We start from the raw sequence: 14,327 nt of genomic DNA, 5'->3' as shown, positions 1-14,327 counted from the left end.
GCATAATGATGATTTATTTTAGCAGCTTCATGCCCCTTAAGGACGCAGAAGAAAGGAACATTAAGAAACCACTTCTGAAATAAAATAACAAGAGAGGAGCCTCTTCTGAGGCCTTTTAACTAGGGGAGAGAACAACAGACAGAAGGCTGTTGACAGACTGCATAGGAAGTTTCCAAGAAGGGTTACTTAAATTGTTTTTAACCATTACAATACAGGAGTTCTGGGCTGAGAGTGCAGATTGAACACACCCATTAGGTTCAGTCCTTCCAAATCTGACAGTTTTACTGTAGAAACTACAGTAAATCAAGGATGGGTGGAACAGAGGGGAGCTGGAGCTGGGACGACAGGCGTGTGCCACCACACCTGGCTTACTTGTGAAGTCCGGCCACCTTTTGTGTAGGCTGGCTTTGAACTTCCATCTTTTAGATCTGCCTCCCGAGTAGCTTGGGAAGATAGATGTGAACCACTGGGCTTAGCCATTCGTATTTCCTTTGGGACAGTTATGGTATGTAATGGGATGCGTGGTGATACATTCGGTAGAAAGGTGGCTCTAAGGGAAGCACATGGGTGTGCATTCTAGTTACACTTTTCTTTTGTGGCAACTGGAACCTGTGCCTCTTACATGTGTACAGATACGGAGAACTCTCCTTCTTACGGTGCTCCTGCTGTACAAGCCATTTCTAGACGTCCCCATCCGACGCACCGCACCTGCGGTTCCGAGGCGACCTACGTCTCCCTCCTCTTTTGTCTGTGCATGGGAATATTTTTAGATTTCCTTCCGCGTCTGACTTATTCCACGAAGCACGACGCCTTCCAGGCCGTCCATGTGGCAGCGGGAAGCGGGGCTCCTTTTCTCAGGGGTGACTAATACTCCACTGCACGCATCCACCGGTTCTTTATCCATCCCCTCGTTGATTTCCTGCCTAGGCCCGGAACCTGGTAACGCAGACGGCGTTAGGTGATTCCCCGGCCTTTGGGTGTGTGCAGACGAAGGTGCCGGACATGGCGGTGTTGATACGTCCTCAGCAAGCGCCAGTGCTCCCCACGAAAGCTGCGCCGACCAGCATTCACCCAGCGTGCGTGCGGGCTGGACGGCAGACAGGCTGGGGAGAAGGGAAGACGCCACCAGTCCTCAGTCCCGCCACGTCCCGGCTCCAGTCCTCCCCAAAGGCGAGAAAAACACTCCCGACGACCTTCCCAGCCGCCGCCGGAAGCCGGGGGTGGGACCAGTCGCCTGACGTCCTCTTCCGCCCTTTGATTGGCCACGGAGAGGTGACGTGCCCCGCCCGGCGGCGTCCGGGCTCCGCTCCAGCCGCGCTTGGGAGGCGGGAATAAGTGATAGGCGACACCGTATTGGCCAGAGCTCCCAGGACGCAGCCAATCAGGATCTTCCGACTGGCGCCGTGCGAGGTGAGCTGGCGCGCGGCGCGGGAGAGGCGCTGGCGGCGCGGGGAGTTTTGATTGTGGTGGCGCCGCGCTGGGTCCTCCGGGGAGGCGTGAGGTGACAGGTGAGTGCGGCCGCCCGCCGCCGCAGGCTCCCCGGCTCCTCCGGAGGCCGGCCCGCAGGCCGAGGCCCGGGAGGGCCTCCGTGAGCGGCCAGGGAGGCACGCCGCGCCCCCGGCGGCGTCGCCGGGCCCGGCCTGCGCCGTTAGGGCCCGGGCCGTCGGCGGCGCGCGGCGCGGCGCGAGCCCAGCCCGGCCCGGGGCTCCCTGGCTGGAACCCAGGGCTGCCTAGGCAGCCGACACCGAGGTCGCCCCGCGCTGCAGGAGCCTCGGTAGAGATGAGGCTTCGGGTGCTGGAACGGAGCCTGCGAGCCGGGGCTGCCGAGGTCAGCACCTCACACGCCAGGCCCCTCGCCTGCACGGAGGACAGAGGTGGAGAAGAGAGGCAGACGTCTGGAGCACTTTGCTGGGGTTCCGTTCTGTCAGAAGTAACCGAGTTTACTAAGAGGCAATGACAGGCAGGCGCTGGTAGCTCATTCCTGTAATCCTAGCTACTTCGGAGGCTGCGACAAGTCCTAGAGACTCTTCTCTCCAGTTAACCACCAAGAGGCCAGGAGTGGAGGTGTGACTCAAGGGTTGGAGCACCTGCCTCGAGCGGAAAGGGCGAGGGAGAGCCTGAGGCCAGGAGTCTGGCCTAGAGCGCTTGCCTAGCATGCATAGAGAGCCCTGGCTCGATTCCTTGGTACCACATATGCAGAAGAAGCTGGTAGTGGTGCTGTGGCTCAAGTGGTAGAGCTCTAGCCTTGAGAAAGCCCAGGGACAGTGCACAGACCCTGAGTTCAAGTCCCAAGACCGGAACCCCCCCCAAAGAAAAAGAAAATGTCTGGCTCATGCCTGTAATTGTAGCTGCTCTAGAGGCTGAGATCTGAGGGACTCGGTTCAAGCTCCATAACACATACATGCATACATACAATAGACAGTAGCAGGACTGGCACAAAAAAGGTGCAGAGTCGGCATCAGTGGCTCATACCTTTAACCCTTTAGGAAGGTGAGAGAGAGCCCAGCCTAGGCAGAAATGTCATCACAATTTTATCTCTAAAATAACTAGCAAAAAGTTGGGCTGGAGGCCTGGCTCAAGAGGTAGAATGCTAGCTAAACAAGGGTGAGGCCCTAAGTTCAAACCCCAGTACCACCAAAAGAGAAAAGACACAGGACAGAATGTAACGTTTCAAGTTGGTAGGTAGGTGAGTGTCATTCAGTTTTCTGTCAGTTTTCTGAATAGTATAGTGGTTTGGTTTTGGGAAATACTGGAATTTGCCCTAAGTCCTCTCATTTGGTTGACTGGTGCTCTTTATCCTTTAATGTTTATTTGATCTCAGAGGACGAAAAGATAGTACAGGGCTAAGGTAGTTGCAAAATAATCTTGGCAATTTACTGCCCCTTACCCCCCAAGGATCTCCATTGCCTGTAGGGTAAACTCTTAAGCTTAGAGTGACATGGAGTTCTTTGAGCTCTCATACACACTCTCTCAGCCTGTGTGCAAATAACCCTGTCTGGAAAGTTCCACTTGCCCTCCACGATCCAGTTCATTGTTCTTTGAAAGCTGCCCTTTGGTTTTCCTGCTATTCCTCTGGGAAGACTTAGACCTATCGCACTTCAATGTCCTGTGTCCTTTAAAGTTGGGTTGGTGATTCTTTAGACTGGGTAATGGTTACCTTGTGGTGTGTTTCCCTAGGGTTAGATTGGAGCAAGGATGGAGTTCGGTTGTCAAGCAATTTCAGTGCCCAAGACTGTGGAACTCCTCCCCACTCAGGGAGGAAGCTTGGTTACACAAGAGATTGCAGGTGATAAGCCACACCCTGGTGTTTGTGGCCATCCCCAAAGAGCACTGGTCAGTCACCATGACCACGAGTGTCTTTGGATGTATATAGAAGCAGAGATGAATCTTCTCATTCTAGGAAGACTGTGGTCACCCAGAGTGGGAGTGGAAAGAGGGTGAAAGGAATAACTGAGTATTTGGTTGTTTAGGAAAGGAAAAGATGGAAGTTCAGCTTGACTGAAGAGGTCATTGAGAAAGTACGCAGTAAATAGAGAAGATCTAGTTGGCATTGTGTTGTGGTAGAGAAGCTAATTGAATTGAAGAAACACAGTTGAAGCAACAACAACCACCCAGACTCAAAACCACTAACTTGAAACAAAAACACTAGTCATGCCCTGGCGAGCTGATGGATGGCCAGATGAGAGTGAGGTCATGAGGAGAGTCCAGTGGAAGATTGGGGCAAGACATGAGCGATACAAAGTATACTTGTAGAGCTGTAGAGAAGGGAATAGAAACAGAATACTACAAGGCAGGAGTTGTGATTTAGATATGAAGACCACAGGTAAGGGAGGGTGGAAGGGCAGAGCTAGAAGTAAATGTAAGTGGGTGAGAAAAGAGCCTTATGTAAGAAGTCACACGGCCAAATCAGATATGTAGAGGAAGAAGTCCATGGAGAGTTGGGGCTGGGGGTTTGGCTTAGTGGTAGAATGCTTGCCTAGCATGCACAAAGACCTAGGTACTACATAACAAAGAGAAAAGCTGGACATGGTGCTGTGGCTCAAGTGGTAGAACTCTAGCCTTGAGAAAGCTCAAGAACAGTGCTCAAGCCCCAGGACTTGCAAAAAACAAAGTCCATGGAGTTGAAATCAAAACAAACCAAAATACAGCAGCAAAGATATACAGGTTTACATGAAACAAAAAATTAATTTTTTGTTGGTGTTAGTGTTGGTCGTGGGGCTTTAAAGTTAGGCCCTGGCCCTGGCCCTGAGCTCTTTTGCTCAAGGCTAGCATTCTGCCACATAAAGCCACAGCACCCCTTCTAGTTTTCTGGTGGTTAATTGGAGATAAGAATCTCACAGGCTGAGGGTTGGAAATGTGGCTTAGTGGTAACATGCTTGCTTAGCATGGGTAAAGCCCTGGTTTCGATGCCTCAGTACCACATAAACAGAAAAAGCTGGAAGTGGTGCTGTGGCTCAAGTGGCCGAATGCTAGTCTTGAGCAAAAGAAGCTCAGAAACACTGCCCAAGCCCCGAGTTCAAGCCCCAGGACTGGCAAAAAAAAAAAAAGTTTTTCTGCCCTCGCTGGCTCTGAACCACGCTCCTCAAACCTCAGCCTTCTGAGTAGCTAAGTTGACAGGCATGAGCCTCTTATGCATATGTGTACCTGTATCTAACCTTGCTGTGCAGTGCCTCGCCTCCATGGGCTCCTGAAAGACGATGCACAAAGGTGCGTTCCTTCCTAGAGAGTTTTGTCCTGCCAAGTGCCTTGGACCTTGGCTCACCACTTGTGTACAGATTCATAGCTTGAAGGTGTTTTTGTGTTTTTACGTAGGTGATGCACATTGATCGGAAAAGTTTCCTGGGCTTGTGGCAGCAGCATTATCTATGTTCCGTGCTTCAGCAGTAGGTAAGGTTTCCTTGTGGATCTGGGGCTTGGACGTGGCTCTGGTTTTGGTTTGCTCTTCCCTACAGACCTAGTTCTCTTGATTGCTGGTTGGAGGGGACCCCTCCCCAGGCGGTCCTAGCTTGGACTTTGCCATGCCACCACCAGGGGTGTCCTGAGAACAGAAGCGACTTTTGTACTCTTAACCGTCTGGGTTCCCAGTGCCATGAGATGATGACCGGAGGATCTGCCTGCTCAGAGATTTGATGCACCTTAGCATTCCATGTGTTATCTAACAATAGTGATGAATAGACTGTTACAGAAAAGATATTTTAGGCTTTGTGGACTAGAAGTCCACCAGAAGTCACCGGCTGTGGTGCAGAGTGACAGTGAATAGAATATGGCACAGCACGCCCCTCTGATCTGGACTCTACTCCCTGCTCACACCCGAGGAACGTGTGACTACTGCTTCCTTTTCCCATGCTCAGGTTTCCTTCAGTGTGTAATATTACAGTGACTGTGCTTATGTTTCTGGGGTGAACGCAGTGGCCACCTTTTGTCTCATGCTTTTGTCAAATTAATTATAGTGGGAGAGCCCTTGCCTAGCAAGCACAAGGCCCAGAGTTCACACCCCAAATAGTCCTGTTTTTTTGTCAGTCTTGGAGCTTGAACTCAGGGCCTGGTCCTTGTCTCTGAGCCTCTGTGCTCAAGGCTAGTGTTTTAGCTCTTGAGCCACAACACTACTTCTGGCCTTTTCTGTGTATGTGGTACTGAGGAATCAAAACCCAGGGCTTCCTACACGCTAGACAAGCACTCTACAACTAGGCCACATTCCCATCCTTCTTGTGATGGTGTTTTAATTGGAATTTTGTTACTGCCTCAATTAATTATTGGAGAGCTGTTATCTTTTATAATGTCAGACCTTTCCTTGGAGAACACAGAATGTTTCACTGTCTGGGTTTTATTTCTGCCAACTATTTGAGCTTTGAATTCTGGGCCTGGGCGATGTCCCTGAGCTTTTTTCAGTTCAAGGCTAGTGCTCAGCCACCTTGAGCCATGCACCACTTCTGGTTTTTCTGGTGGTTAATTAGAGATAAGATAGACATTTCTTTTTGATTTTTAAATGCTGAAGGGTGTGAGATTGGGGTTAGAACAAGTGAGCAGGAGAAATGCTAAGGAAAAAGGCCGGGTTATTGTGTTATTCATGTGAGCTTTCAATTAAAGATTATATGTTTCAAACAGTACCACATGTGAATGTCAAAAACAATCTGTTGGTAGAAAGGGAAGGAAAAAAAACTCGAAACCTCCTTACTTTGGGCACAGTTGGAAGGATGCCTGTTTTAATCAGGCCTTCCAACGTCCCTGATAAATATTGTGGTGCAGAATAACTAACGCCAGATATTTCCCTCTCGTGTTTTAGGGTCATGGCTACAGTTCCTCTAAATAATCTACAGGAACAGCTGGAGCGCCACTCAGCCAGAAAACTGAATAATAAATTCAGTCTTTCCAAACCAAAACCTGCGTAAGTATATTGGTTGCTTCACTATTTTATAGCCATGAACTCACTGCATCATATAAATGAGCTCTCTTGTTTATTTTGAGATAGGATCTTGCTATGTAACTCAGGATGGCCTCAGCAACTCTTTCATTCTACAGATGAGAAAGAGAAGCTAAGTGGTTCAGTGATTTTTTTTTGCATTTTTTTTATTGTAATTAGTAAAAGGGTTACATGATATTTGCCAGATAGAAGGTGCATTAATTCACATACATTGATACCCTTTCACATGTCTTGGTACCCATTTCCTCCCCCCCCACACCCCACACCCGTCTTGGTTTCCCCCCCTTCCCTATCAAATTTCAAATAACCAAATACACAGTGATTTTTTTTCCACTTTGCAAATTAATGACAGAACACATTTTAGCAATATCAGGTAGTAATTGTTCAGAACCTATGCATAATTTCTGGCACATAGCACTTACTCGAAGTAGTAAACCTTTTTTGTGTGCGTGCTGGTCCTGGGGCTTGAACCTCAGGGCTTGGGCAGTGTATGTGCACTTTGTTGCTTAAGGGTTGTCATTTACCATTGGAACCACAGCTCCATTTCCAGCTTTTTAGTTGGAGATAAGAATCTCATAGACTCTCCTGCCCAAGCTGGCTATGAACTGAGATCCTCAGATCTCAGCCTCCTGAGTAGCTAGAAGCTAGAGTGGGTGGGTTTTGTTCAGATGAGCCCAGTGAGGGGCTGGTAGCATGCCTCACCTCTGGGTTCAGTCCCCAGTGACAAGAAATGAACTCATCTAATTCGGTCTCCCCATTCTTCAGAGGTTTTACTTTTAAAAAGAAGACATCATCAGAAAGTGATGCATCTGTGGCTAATGTGTCAGTGACAAAAACCCCAGTGTTGAGCGACAAAGATGTGAATGTGTCCCAGGCCTTTTCCTTCAGCCAGCCTCTGCCCCACGCCCCTAGGCCACAGGCAGGGCTCAGTGGCTTCTTTAAGAATGCTCCAGCAGGACAGCAGCCCCAGGGGACTGGCACAGAACCACTGTCACCAGATTTGTCACAGACTCCTCATGACACTCTTTCTGCTGGCCGGAACACATCTGCTGTGAAGAGACCCCAGGATGCTACTTGCAAGAAGTTAGAGTTTAGTTCCTCCCTGGATCCTTCCAGTTCCCTCAGCAACTGGGATGATATGGATGACTTTGATACTTCCTCCACTTCAAAAGCATTTGTGACTCCAGCCCGAAGCCATGTGGCCAAAGTGAGCACTGCTCAGAGAGCGAGACAGGGCAAGAGAAACTTCTTAAGAGCATCGCCTCAGAAAGCAAATGCAGTGCAGGTTGATTTGACTTCCTCCTCTGAAAGCCTGCGAGTGGATTTCACTAAGGAGCTGAAGGGTGGCTCGGAACACGTCAGCAGCGACGTGATCTGCATCGACGAGGATGACTCCACTGCCCACCTGCCTTTAGATAAAGACTCTCAGGAAAGTCAGTCTTCAGAACCTCGTTTGGAGGAGGAGAAAGGAGGTGAAGCTCTTTCTTCATGTTAATTATGTGGGAGGCTTTATTTTTTTTCTTTCCCTGGTCGCAGATGTTCAGGGCCTTGTGATTGCTGAGCTTGCTTGCTCAGCTGGCCTATAGGACTTAAGCCATTGCTCCAGCCCTGCTTTTTGTTGGTTAATGAGACAGAGTCCTATGGACATTTCTGCTTGAGATGACCATAGCCATTGGCTTAGGTTTACCACCTGAGTAGGCCACCCCCATCCTCCACCCACTCACCGTCCTCCACTCACCGTCTTCCACTCACCGTCTTCCACCCACTGTCTTCCACTCACTGTCCTCCACTCACTGTTCTCCACTCATCAACCTCTATCCCCCCCATGTTCCACCTACCATCCTCCACTCACTGTCCTCCACTTAACTGTCCTCCATCCCTGCCCTCTACCCAACATCCTCCACCCACCGTCCTCCACTCATCATCCTCCACTGGTCTCTGCTCACAGGCTGGGAAGTCGGTCACTTCCCGTGCGTGCTTCCCAGGCTCCCTCGGGGTCCATGGAGCTGTGACTTACCAAGTGCTCTCCCTGCATGTTTGCATCTCCCTCTGTGTCATTAGTGCAGCAGTGACGTAAGCTGTCCACCGTTTCCTTCAGGCAGCAGTAAGAACAGGCAGCGGCCCATGCAGACAACTGAACTAACTCCCCCCGGGCAGGCCACATGTATCGAGCTAGATGATGACTACGAGGTTGATTTTGTTCCACCATCTCCAGAAGAAGAGACTATTTCTTCCACTGCTTCTTCTAAATGCCTTAGGTAAAACAATAGCTCATAAACCCTCTTGTTTGTTTCTAGGTTACCTAAAGTAATGTATCTTACCTATGTAGTATCATTTCTCTGTAATTGTAGTGTGACACACACACACACACACACAGACACACACACACGTGTGCTTGACCTGGAACATGAACTTGGGGCTTTGTCACTCCCTGAGCATTTTTGTGCAAGGCTAGCGCTCTACCACTTGAGCCACAGCTCCATTTCTGGCTTTTTTTGGTGGATAATCGGAGAGACTTTCCTGCCTAGGCTGGCTTCGAACCATTCTGAGGTCTCAGCCTCCTGAGTAGCTAGGATTATAGATGTGAACTGCTGGTACCCGGCTCCATCTGTTACTTTTTAAGCACTGTTTAAAATATTGGCCGAGACTAACCATGGGTTGTTTTTTATGTGTGTGTTCATTTTTGGTTTGTCTGGTGGTATTTGATATCAGAGCCTCCTTCTTGCTAAGTCAGCAGTCTACCATTTGAGCTAACAGCAGCAGTCCCAGCCTGACCCTGTTTTCAGTATATTTTTGTACAGTCTGTCATATTTATTGAGAAGTCGTGTCGTGGGTGGGTGGAGGAGAGGAGAGGGGGCAGGGCAGCCCATCAGAACACTCGGTACATCTGTGATAAGGGAAGTGGTCTGTGTGCTCAGTGTACATGTGTGGTAAAGGAAGTAGAACACTCCGTGGTCAGAGAAGTGGTCAGAACATCGGGTGACAATTGCGATAGGGAGTGGAATGTGAGAAGTGAACAAACTGGATGGGGAGCATGACGGGAGGATGACAGGTACAAAATGCTGCCCCCTTAGATGGAGAACTCATAGCCTTGTGAAGTTCAGAGAAAAATAAAATACATCCTGACATAACACGGGAAGTCCAGATAAAGTGCTTCAGAATCCAAGAGCACCTAGTAACCACTTTCTGGAGAATGTGAGTCGTCACTTCCCGCCTGGGCCTGTAAGGACAGGTGTCATCTGTGTTCAAAGAGCCTGGGAGAGCAGGTTCTCCCCACGAGGCAGGCCGCCTGCTAAACTAGACATGCAGGGCCACGAGGCACCTAAGCCATGCCCTGTGGTGCCAGCTGTGTCTCTGAAAGATGCACTTGGTCTTGGGCCAGAAGAAGAGGAGATAAGAGAACATGCATCTGTTGCATATCATCTGGCCAGTCCTAGACCAGTGTTGGGGGAAGAACGTATTTATTTGGTCTAGCCTGTAGCATGATTCATTTTAACTTTTTTTTTTTTTTTTTTGTAGTGTGTTAAAGGATTTTGATACCTCTGACCAAGAAAAAGATCTCTCGTCAAAACCAGAAAAGACTGCTGGGCAGGAGCCTGATGCAGAAACCAGTTCAGACTGTGACGGTATAGACATAGGTGCTACATACTTGTGGTATGAGCCATACCACATTGTTTCAGCCATTTATTTCTAGCCTATGTATTTTCATCCTATGGCTGTGGAGTGTAAGATAGTAAACATTCTATGCCTTTTGTTCTGACATAAAACCATCACTGTACATTGATTGGTCAGCCAGCATTTGTGCAAACAGCTTAGAAACCCATGATCACAACCAAGCTTATTCTGCCTTGAAAATGTAACTTGTTAAAAAATCACATCTCATGTGGAGCCAGAATTGGCCTGTCTGTAAATTCTGTCCTTGAGATGTAAATGTCAAGCTCCTCGTTTTCTTCCTAGTTTTCCAGGCTTAGTGGCTGTAGGCCTTTCAACACTTCTTTCCAGATACTGGTTTCTGGGTCTTTCATCCTCCTGGATCTCCATGTACATGCTGGCCCAAGTGTGGATGGCTGTTTAAAGCTTAATACAGTTTGCTTGTTTGTTTTCTCTTGTTTCTTTCCCTTGCCTTTTTTTCCTTCAGTGCTAGAATTGCACCCAGGTCTTGTGCCTGCCAGGCAAGTGCTCCAACACCGAGCCACATCCCAGCTCTGTTTCAGTTGTTTCAGATTGATTTTTTTGTTTGTTTTCTGTTAAAGGTAAAATATAAATAACCCAGTAATGGGGCCAGGAGTTTGGCCTAGTGGTAGAGTGCTTGCCTAGCATGCACGAAGACTGGGGTTCGATTCCTTGGTACACATACATAGAAAAAAGCCGGAAGTGGTGCTGAGGCTCAGGTGGTAGAGCTCTAGCCTTGAGAAAATCCAAGGACAGTGCTCAAGACCTGAGCCCAAGCCCAGAACTGGCACAAAAAAAAAAAAAAAGTCCACGAGGCTTTATCTCCAATTAATAACCAGAAAATCAGAAGTGGCTCTGTGACTCAATGGGGTAGTGCGGTAGCCTTGAGCTGAAGAGCTCAGGGACAGCTCTCAGGCCCAGAGTTCAAGCCCCATGACTGAAAAAAATTTTTTTTCATATAATTTTTATTGTTATTAATAGAAGGGTTATATTATCTTCACCAGATAGAAGGTACATTACTTTACAAACATTGATTCTCATGTTTTGGTCCCCATTTTCCTCCCCTCACTCCCCCCCAAATTGTTTTTTTTTTAACTTTTTTTTTTTTTTTTTTTTTTTTAGTGGGGTTGAGAATGTGGCTTAGTGGTAGAGTACTTGCAAGCAGTGCTGTGGCTCAAGTGGCAGAGTGCTAGCCTTGAGCACAGAGAGGCAGGGACAGGGTCTAGGCCCTGAGTTCATGCCCTAGGATCAGCAAAATAATGCATTTTTTTTTCCAGTCCTGGCGACTGTACTCAGGGCATGGGCACTGTCCTTGGGCTTTCTCAAGGCTAGAGTTCTACAGCAGTATTTGTGGCTTTTTCTATGTAAGTGGTACCGAGGAATCAGACCCTGGTCTTTGTGCATACTAGGCAAGCACTACCACTAGACCAAACTCCCAGCCCCTAAAATAAAATTTTTGAGTGTTGTAAAGGTGAGGTACAGAGAGGTTACAGTTTTATAAGTCAGATAATGAGTACATTTCCTTTTTTTCAATTGTGTTGATCATGGGGCTTGAACTCAGTGTTCTACCTGATAAGAGCCTCACAGACTTCCCTGCTGAGGCTGATTTTGAACCACTACCCGTGGACTGCACCCTCCTGACCAGCACCTGATCTGAGTTCATCTCTTTTTAGGCAGTGTGTCATCCCTTCCCCTGCTGTCCCAGCTTTTCCCTCCCATCTCCACCACAAGTTGTAAAGTTCGTTTTCTATACAGCATCTCGTGAGTACTGCTGCTGTATTTGTTCATCCTCTGTCCCGCCATGTCTGTGCCCCCAGCCCTCAATAACAAAAAGTCTCCAAATTGGTAACTTCATCCTACCAACTCAGCCCTCTTTTTTGTTGTTTTTTGTTCATGGGGCTTGAACTCCGGGCCTGGCCGCTGTCCCTGCGCTCTTCAGCTCAAGGCTACCACCTTACCCCTTGAGCCACAGAGCCACTTCAAGTTTTCTTGTGGTTAATTGGAGATAAGAGTCTCATGGACTTTAGTGCCTGGGCTGGCTTTGAACCTTGATCCTCATATCTCAGCCTTCTGAATAGCTAGGATTATAGGCATTAACCACCACACCCGGCTCACTTTTCTGCTTCCTTCAGAGATTTTTTTTTTTTCAATTTTATCTTTAACTTTTTTGTAGAATACATCTTTTTATCCAGTCCGTTTTTAAGAGCTCACTTGAGAATATTTCTGTAAAACCCGCTGTTCTGTTTGACAGCTGCTGTACTTTTTTTAAAAAATTATTTTGAAAACAGTATTAGCTTACATTAGTTGTACAGAACAGATGCTGAACTTAACGGCACGTAGTGCTCTCTGTGTTGTTTTTGTCTTTTCATAATTCCTCTGTATTTTGGTCTCTGAATGTATGGCTAGAGATGTTTCTGAAATATCTCATGTTTGGGCCCCCCACCCATTTTTTTCCCTACATTAGGGTTTGAACTCCAGGCCTGGTGTTTGAGAGGCTTGTTTGCTCAGCTGACTCTCCACCACTCTAGCCACACATCCAGTCTACACGATGGAATCTGGTAGACTTTTCTGGGGTGGCTTCAAATTTTGAGCCTCTAGCTCTCAGCTTTCTAAGTGCCCAGGATTGTAGATTGAGCCACCAGTGCCATACAGTAATGTCACCGAGTCCTTCTGCCAGCGCCTAAGGTGGTTCTCTACCTTACAAGTCAGGAAACGAAGGCACAGGAAAGTTGAGTATCTACTCCTGGCCACATGCTGAGATAGCAGCAGAGTTGGGGCTCCAACCTCACAGTCTTGGCTCTGGAACTCCCTCCCTCACCATTGCGTGTGACTGAGAGGAGGACCCTGGACCAGGATCTGGCCGAGTATCCTTAGAGGCCTCCTTCCAGGCTAATATCACTTCTTCACCTGCTTATGAATCCGCCAGTGGGAAATTTCTGCACTAAGATCAAAAGACTCAGGGGACTGGGAGAGTAGCCTAGATGTGCCGGGCTCACCTAGCATGCACGAAGCCCTGGGTTTGGTTCCTTGGTACCACATACTCAGAAAAAGCTGGAAATGGTGCTGTTGCTCAAGTGGCAGAGCTCTAGCCTAGAGCAAAAGAATGTCCAAGGACAGAGCTCAGGCCCTGGGTTCAAGCCCCAATACTGGATTTAAAAAAAAAGAAGACTCAGTTGTAGGACTCCAAAGAGGTCAAGATCAGAGTCAGCAAGAGGGGCTGGGTCGGCCTGCTCTGGACCTTAGGGTTGGACCAGCTCTCAGTCTTAAATGAGGACTAGCATTTCCCTTTCTGGGTAGTTGTCACAGTATGAAGTTCACCATAATTCTTCAATAAATGCTAGCTCTTGCTGTCTGGGTCAACTAAACTTTCCAAAAAGGAAATACATAGCACAGGCAACTGTTTGGATACACTCTCACTAACTTTACAATTGTTTCCTCTCTTTAGAGCTCACAAAACAGCTGTTGGATAACATGTTCTAGAACTTTGCCTTGAGTTGACATCAAAATCACTAGCTTATAGCTTGTGGCAGTCACCTACAGTTGTTTTTATTAAGTGAGAGTAGTGTTTGTCTTTCCTTTCCCTCCACTCTTACTCGCAGATGCCTCGTGTGGCACCAGCCGGGCTCTCTGGTCTTGTAGTCTGAGGCATGCACTCTGTCTGGCAGGAGACCCGGGCTCTTCTCACTGTCTGGCTCCTCCTCACATCTCCGACCCTGCCTGGCGTCCAGTTCCTTCAGGCCACTGTTACACCATGCGTCCCACCCGACATTCATTCATTCTTCACAGAACACAGAAGTGATAGGAGCCCAGCATCCCTGAACCCTGTTTTGCATCTGGACTTTCTGTGCTGTCCATGCCAGCTTGCGGGGCATGTTTGTGTCTGGCCTATGTGGTTCTGCTCACAGTGCTCTTTCTTCTCCCACCCCCTCCCGCCTCCAGACCCTCCAGCTGACCAGCTCTTCTCTCTTTGTTCCCTAAGAGCACTGGAAGGTTTCAGGTATAACTCAGTGGTAGAGTGCATGCTTGATGACCTGGGAGTGATCCCCCTGCTTTCTTATTTACAATTGCTTTACAGCCGGCCAGAACCACTGCCTGCAGCGGCTTCTGTGGGTGACGGAGCGCATCTGTGGGGCTGTGGACACCGCAGGCGAGGATGAGCTGGCGGGTCTGGGCTGTGGGGACGAGCTGCTGCGGCTGCGGGATGAGAGGTATCTGGTTCTTCTTCTGCCTAGGG

General features: G+C 48.4%; 1 protein-coding gene across 2 annotated transcripts in view; it reads left to right on the top strand.

Moving 5' to 3' along the window:
• The first annotated feature begins 1,430 nt into the window (after positions 1–1,430).
• Blm (BLM RecQ like helicase) overlaps positions 1,431–14,327 on the top strand; it is a 40,509-nt gene continuing 27,612 nt past the window's right edge. Inside the window, exons 1-7 of one of the 2 annotated variants that reach the window (XM_090321606.1) lie at positions 1,431–1,508; positions 4,813–4,887; positions 6,284–6,385; positions 7,187–7,893; positions 8,520–8,679; positions 9,941–10,047; positions 14,169–14,301. In XM_090321606.1, coding sequence (XP_090177732.1) covers positions 6,288–6,385; positions 7,187–7,893; positions 8,520–8,679; positions 9,941–10,047; positions 14,169–14,301 — 1,205 coding nt within the window. In that variant the 5' untranslated portion in view covers positions 1,431–1,508; positions 4,813–4,887; positions 6,284–6,287. Of the gene's footprint in view, positions 1,509–4,812; positions 4,888–6,283; positions 6,386–7,186; positions 7,894–8,519; positions 8,680–9,940; positions 10,048–14,168; positions 14,302–14,327 lie in introns of those variants that run through there. The other variant, XM_090321605.1, reaches the window with a different exon arrangement.

This window comes from Megascapheus bottae, chromosome 30 (assembly GCF_031878675.1).
Source record: "Megascapheus bottae isolate mThoBot1 chromosome 30, mThoBot2.hap1, whole genome shotgun sequence".
NCBI lineage: Eukaryota > Metazoa > Chordata > Mammalia > Rodentia > Geomyidae > Megascapheus > Megascapheus bottae.
The sequence above is the reverse complement of the archived record's forward strand: the minus strand, read 5'-3'. Positions and strand labels throughout refer to the sequence as shown.